This window comes from Loa loa (genome assembly GCF_000183805.2).
Source record: "Loa loa unplaced genomic scaffold supercont3.22, whole genome shotgun sequence".
Taxonomy (NCBI): Eukaryota; Metazoa; Nematoda; class Chromadorea; order Rhabditida; family Onchocercidae; genus Loa; species Loa loa.
In genome coordinates, this window is record NW_018108202.1 from 377,755 (window position 1) to 383,827 (window position 6,073).

General features: G+C 26.3%; 1 protein-coding gene across 1 annotated transcript in view; it reads right to left on the minus strand.

Moving 5' to 3' along the window:
* Positions 1-5,160: 5,160 nt before the first annotated feature.
* The window catches only part of LOAG_09295 (hypothetical protein), a gene marked incomplete at its 3' end in the record, with an annotated part of 1,548 nt that continues 635 nt past the window's right edge, over positions 5,161-6,073 (minus strand). Inside the window, exons 3-4 of the mRNA XM_020447903.1 lie at positions 5,541-5,611; positions 5,161-5,194 (exon numbers count right to left, since the gene is read on the minus strand). Of these exons, the coding sequence (XP_020301911.1) occupies positions 5,161-5,194; positions 5,541-5,611 (105 nt within the window). The remainder of the gene's footprint in view (positions 5,195-5,540; positions 5,612-6,073) is intronic.

A 6,073-nucleotide genomic window follows, 5' to 3' on the forward strand; every position in this document is an offset into this window, starting at 1 on the left:
TTATTATTATTATTATTATTATTATTATTATTATTATTATTATTATTATTATTATTATTATTATTATTATTATTATTATTATTATTATTATTATTATTATTATTATTATTATTATTATTATTATTATTATTATTATTATTATTATTATTATTATTATTATTATTATTATTATTATTATTATTATTATTATTATTATTATTATTATTATTGTTATTACTATTATTAATTTTAAATGTGTTGTCGAATAATCGATCCATAATTATGGGACTTTTATCTTTTTCTTTTTAGAACGGCACTTTCGAATATTTCGAATCATTTATCATAAATCAAATGAGACAAATAATCAGTAATTGAATAGTATTTTATTTGCTAACAACATTTACATAAATTAGATTGTCAAAAATTCTTTTGAAACAAATTTTTTTGTTTTAAATTTATATTTACGAGAGAAAATTAATTTCATATTTTTAAGAAACAAACTCTATCAGTCTTTCAAACCTATTCCTTAATTCATTGTTGATTATAACATTATACATTTTGTAAATTTAACGAATCATCTTGTTTTGTCTCATAACCGTAATTCACTCCATCAATCGCATATCGACAAAATACTATCAAATTTTCTGTAAAAGTCATGCTTCCCGATCAAGCAATACAAGTAGCACTCAATTTGGAAATCAATAAATTTTACCAGTAAGTGTTCCAGTCTTATTAAACATTATGTATCGTATATGGCCTAATTTTTCCGGGACATTTGGTACTGACATTTTGCTGCATAATCCCAATATTAATTATACATACTGATATCTTGTGAGATAAAGTAGATTTGAAGAAATTTGATGAATTCCACTGATAAACATAATGATAGTGGTATTAATATTTGAGATTTTCAGATTAAATTTATCATCATTGAATTTAAATTCAGTTATTCATTCCTCTGTGCTTTTCACATCTAAAACATAGAGGGATAAATAACTGAAATTAAATTATAAATTGCAATGAATTTTTTTCAAAATAGGAAGGATTCAATGATGATTTATCATTCATCCAATATCAATCAATACAATATCCCAAGTTATAAAGGAAATAAGAACCAATTCTGAAATTTAAAAGTTTAATTGAAATTTGAATTTAAATTCAGTTATGATTTTTTTTTTTATGATTTTTTTAATTTATCTAGTACGACAGCAGTTTCAGTTTGTTTGAAAGCACTTAAATTCAGTATCAATTTATACCTGATATATTAAAATAGATGAAATCAAATTAATTGCACCGTCGATAATAACCGAAGTTGTAATCATAATTGCAAATATAACTCCTCCCATGTATGGTAAATAAAATGAAAGCCAAATAGTTGAAGCAATTCCGGTAAACAAATACATTCCGATTAGAATTACGATAACTATGTTTTGTATGATAGATTCGAACTGCTCATCATTATTTTGGTGTACATTACCTTAAATAAACATTTCAATTTCTCCATAATTTATCGAAAACAATTTATTTTGTCAAGTGAAAATGGTCATTTCAGGTGGGCTTAAAAATGGCCTTATCAAATTTAGGGCATTTCAGGTGATCATTTTCACAAAACGGATCCTTTTTATCAAATACTTCGAATAGGATTCAGGAAATGTTAATTTCCTAATGAGGTTTAAGAAAACATCTTAAAATTGTAACACAAAGACAAACTCCCGGATGTCAAATTTGATGTGTTCACAAAGCAACTACCAACAGAATCAAGTGACTGGATTACTAGGAATTAGCGGGAATGATTTCATCCGGGGATCACCAACAATCAGATACTGCCAGAGCATTTTCCGGCTACGACTTTTACCGCTATAAAATATTCCAAATAATTAAAAATTTTGCAATTGACGATTGGAATTTTGAGAGATTGTTGAGAGAAAAAAAAAGAGAGAGAGAGCGAGAGTTTAGGATGATATACAGATCGTTTTAATTAATCCTCATTAAGCAATTCAGTCCCTTCGATAAATTTTTATTTATTTTAAAAGTTTCATTACAGAAAGGTAGTAATGACCATTTAATTTATACTTACCAATCTTAAATATGATAAATTATATGATTTATCCGTTCGTTTAATTTTTGACGACGAAAATCTCCAAAATAAGCATCCTGGAAATACGTTTAGTTCCTATCTGCGACGAAACACTGATCAAATGATAACTTATCTGAGTACAATAAGGCCGAGTACCACAGCTACAGATATCATACCCAGTGGCTGTTGAATGTTCCCAACATTTGAATCCAATTTATTGCAGCTATCAGCATAAAATATAAATTGGTTATCCGATGGAACTGTAACTAGGATCTGGTCAGTAAATGTGAGTACCATTTAAATTTTTATTATTTTCTCAGAATAAAGTTAATACTGATACAATGATTAGAAAAGTTAACGTATTTGTTTATCTTACTGGACACTGGTCACTTTTTACTTTTTCTAATGTGAAAAATCTAAGCTTAGTTTTCACTTTATCTTTAATCTACAAAAAATCTTAGGTTAGATTGCATTTTTTTTGCCATTTTATGAACAAACATTTCCAGTTCATCTTTTCACATGTAAAAGTAAAGTTAATGGATGTGTTTCAATATTGACAAAAATTTCGAGTTTTTGAATCGAAAAAAAAGACAATTTAAATCGTTAGATTTGCATAAAATTTAAAAAGAGAAAAGAAATTTTTGTAAATTTACAGTTTTGTAAATTTACAATTGCGAATGTAAATTTATATTTACAGCACTAAATTTACAAAATATAACATTAAATTTAGCTATGAAATTTAATTTAGAAATATGAATGATATATGAGAAATATGTAAAATTTGTTCCATCTGAACATCTTACCTGCCTGTTTCCATAAATTTTTTGAAATGAATGTTATCAGGTTGTATTTTGTTATCTTCATATTATTGTTGTAATATTTTCTATAATTGTAAAATTGATAATGATGGATGACATGATCAATTTGATAATCCGGTGCTACTATTCGCTCATTAAAATGCAAAATTAGTGGTAATAAACAAAAGATTACAAATAAGTAAAGAAGCAGACAATTGTTTATTAATTTAATTTCTTCTATTAATAATAATTTTTTTATCAATCAGTTTCTTTTGCTTTTTATTGATTTTATTAATCAATTAATTTCTTTCAGTATACCGTAATCTATCGCGTAAGGAAATGAATCGTACCGTATTGGAAATGACATCGGTCATTTACCTGAGAATAGACGGTTATTGTGGAATGAATATGGTTGAGTGGGATCGGTACTGTGGTACTGCGTTATCGGTCTTTTTTCATTTTTATGCATTTTGACTCAACAAAATGTACTAACAATAAGCCAGTTTATTCTGGTAACAATATAACGAAAAACTAGATCAATATCAGATTCGTAAAAAGAAGAAGAGATAAACAGGACGGAAAAAAGTTCATTATGATGAAGTGGAACAGAAATATGAAACCGGATAGCTATTGCAATTAATATTTACTTTCAAGTAAATACTTAATGATAAGATTTGTACCGAAATTGTTCATGAACCATTAGCTGGACATGTATATTTCTATCTTATGGAAATGTACACATTATTATTTAGTTTGAAATTCAAAATTTTAGCGGAAAATTTGAATGGAAATAGCTATAATATCGGAATAATTGATCGATTTATTGATCCTTGGACATTTTACTTCATTCATTTTTGTTTTTTTTCTTTTTCTTTCGAATTATTTTTTATCCTTTAAGTACTTTTTCACTGATAAATTTGTATTTAAATACTTGAGGATAGTTATTTGAAAAGTAGAAGATAAAAACTCAAAACTTCTTTTATCCGTCGGTTTTTACTGATCATTCAAAAATCCTTCCCTGGCTTATTTATTTCAGTGCTGGTGAAAGACAGAATAACTTATCGGACATAAATCATAGAATTATCGAAGTATTTCAAATGGTTATTCAGCTTTTTATCAATCAACAATTCTTCCATCTGTTTGATTGCATTTACATGCAAATTACTAGCAGGTTAATCGGTTTTTCCATTTGGTTGATTGCATTTGCATGCAAATTATTAATCAATCTTGCATGTAATTATCAGATGTATATGTATTGGATTAAATTATTATTTCAAATTACATTACGCAATTTGTTGGAAGGACACACACACTGAAAAGTTTCTTAAGAGGACGTTTTAAATTTTTAAATTGAATTTAAACCTGGAACTACTTACGTGAATACAATCTTGAATGAATTTTTAAATTTGATATATAATTTTAAAGATAGCTTCAAATTGGATTTAAAATTTGTTTCTTTTTTTTTAAACTATTAAAACTTTTCTTTGATTACCTCTGAATAACATTTTTTTTTTATTGTTGAGTAAGAAAATAGAAAAAAAATTTTGCAGCAAATTTAGGACTGATTGATCGATTTTGCAATAATATTTAGCGAGTCGAATTGACATTTAGTGATAAAGTAAAGTTCTTTTCTTATCACTTATCACTATATCAATATAATGCTATATCAATCTTTGAATTATATCCAATATCTCAAATATCGTAAAACAGCTGCTCTGTTGTGTCATATTCAACATACAAAATTTAACACATCTTTTAATAATTACCGAAATTATATTTTTATATTTTAAGCAAGAATAAAGCATATCATATATAGCCATACAGTCAAATGGAATATTATGATTAGGATGAGATACGAAGAATGAAAGAGATGTCAGTGAATTTGTTAACTTTGACCTAACCTGATGAGTGAAATTTCTTAAATGTTTGCTTCAATAATTACTTATGTCAAAAAATTTGATTCATTAATTGTATCAGTATCATGAATGAGAAGTAAACAAAAATTAGGAATTTAAAGAACAATATGAAATCCTGATTTGACCAGTTTTAAAGATGCATGTAATTTAAACAAACATTTAAATCACTTCAAATACGAAAACATTCCGGGTTATTAAATGATTAAGTATGCACGTGTGTCACGCTGAATCCATTTTTTGCTGCTTGGATATTCAAGATTTCAATATATTGAAAAATGTGCGAATCGGTTGAAAAAGTATTTTGCCATTCAGTTTCCTTAAGTCATTTCAAGAATTAAACGCAAATTATTTAATGTAATGCAATTTCTATAACTTTCTATTTGTAATTAATTTAAAACGTATTTTCTGATGCACAATTTTTTTTCCTGTAATATTTTATCAAAAATTATTGCATCATATAGTGCAATCAATTTTTAAAAACTACTCCTTTCTATAAATCAATCACTGAAAAGATCCAACATTATTTGAAGGCTTTATAAATCAATCTGATGCAAACTTCACTAGCAATTTTTTGTCTTTTACAAATTTGAAAATTTCAAATTTCAAAGTCTTTTAAAAGATATTAGAAGAAAAAAGTAATTAACTTACGAATTAACAAGCATAATAATAAATGTTTGCCGATATTTTGAGCTTAGGAAACAGTAAGTCATGAAACTAACGTAACAATTAATCAGGGATAATAAATCTAGCAAATTTGCTAAATTTCTGTACAAAATAGTATGCACATCATTGGTATGCAAGGCGTTTAGCATCGCTAATACACCTTGTGGTAATTCCGTTACCTATAATACGACGAAATCATTAATTAAATAGCAAATCAAATCATTTTAATTTCAATTTCAAATGATTGATTTATTTTAAAGCAATAGAAAACCATCAAATTATCTTTTCAGCTTCATTTATTTAAGCCAAAATTAAGTGCAGAGATAGATGTGCTCATTATGTTCATTGTTTTCATGACATTTTAACATGAAATTTCAATCTTAGCGCTGGCGGAATAGTTATCAGCTGGTGTTACCTTGCTAGTGTTATGATAAGAAATGCACGACAAGTTTGACAAAGTATTGTGATATAAATAAATTTACTTCGTACGAACTGGTGGTGCATTCCATTGAAATCTTGTTTAAATTTTTTACTTCCTTGGTTGATTTAATTTTCATTTATTACATATGCAACTTCAGTTTACCTTACTACACTTTGTTGGTAGAATTAGTTTTAACAATGTTTGTAAATTACATTGCAGC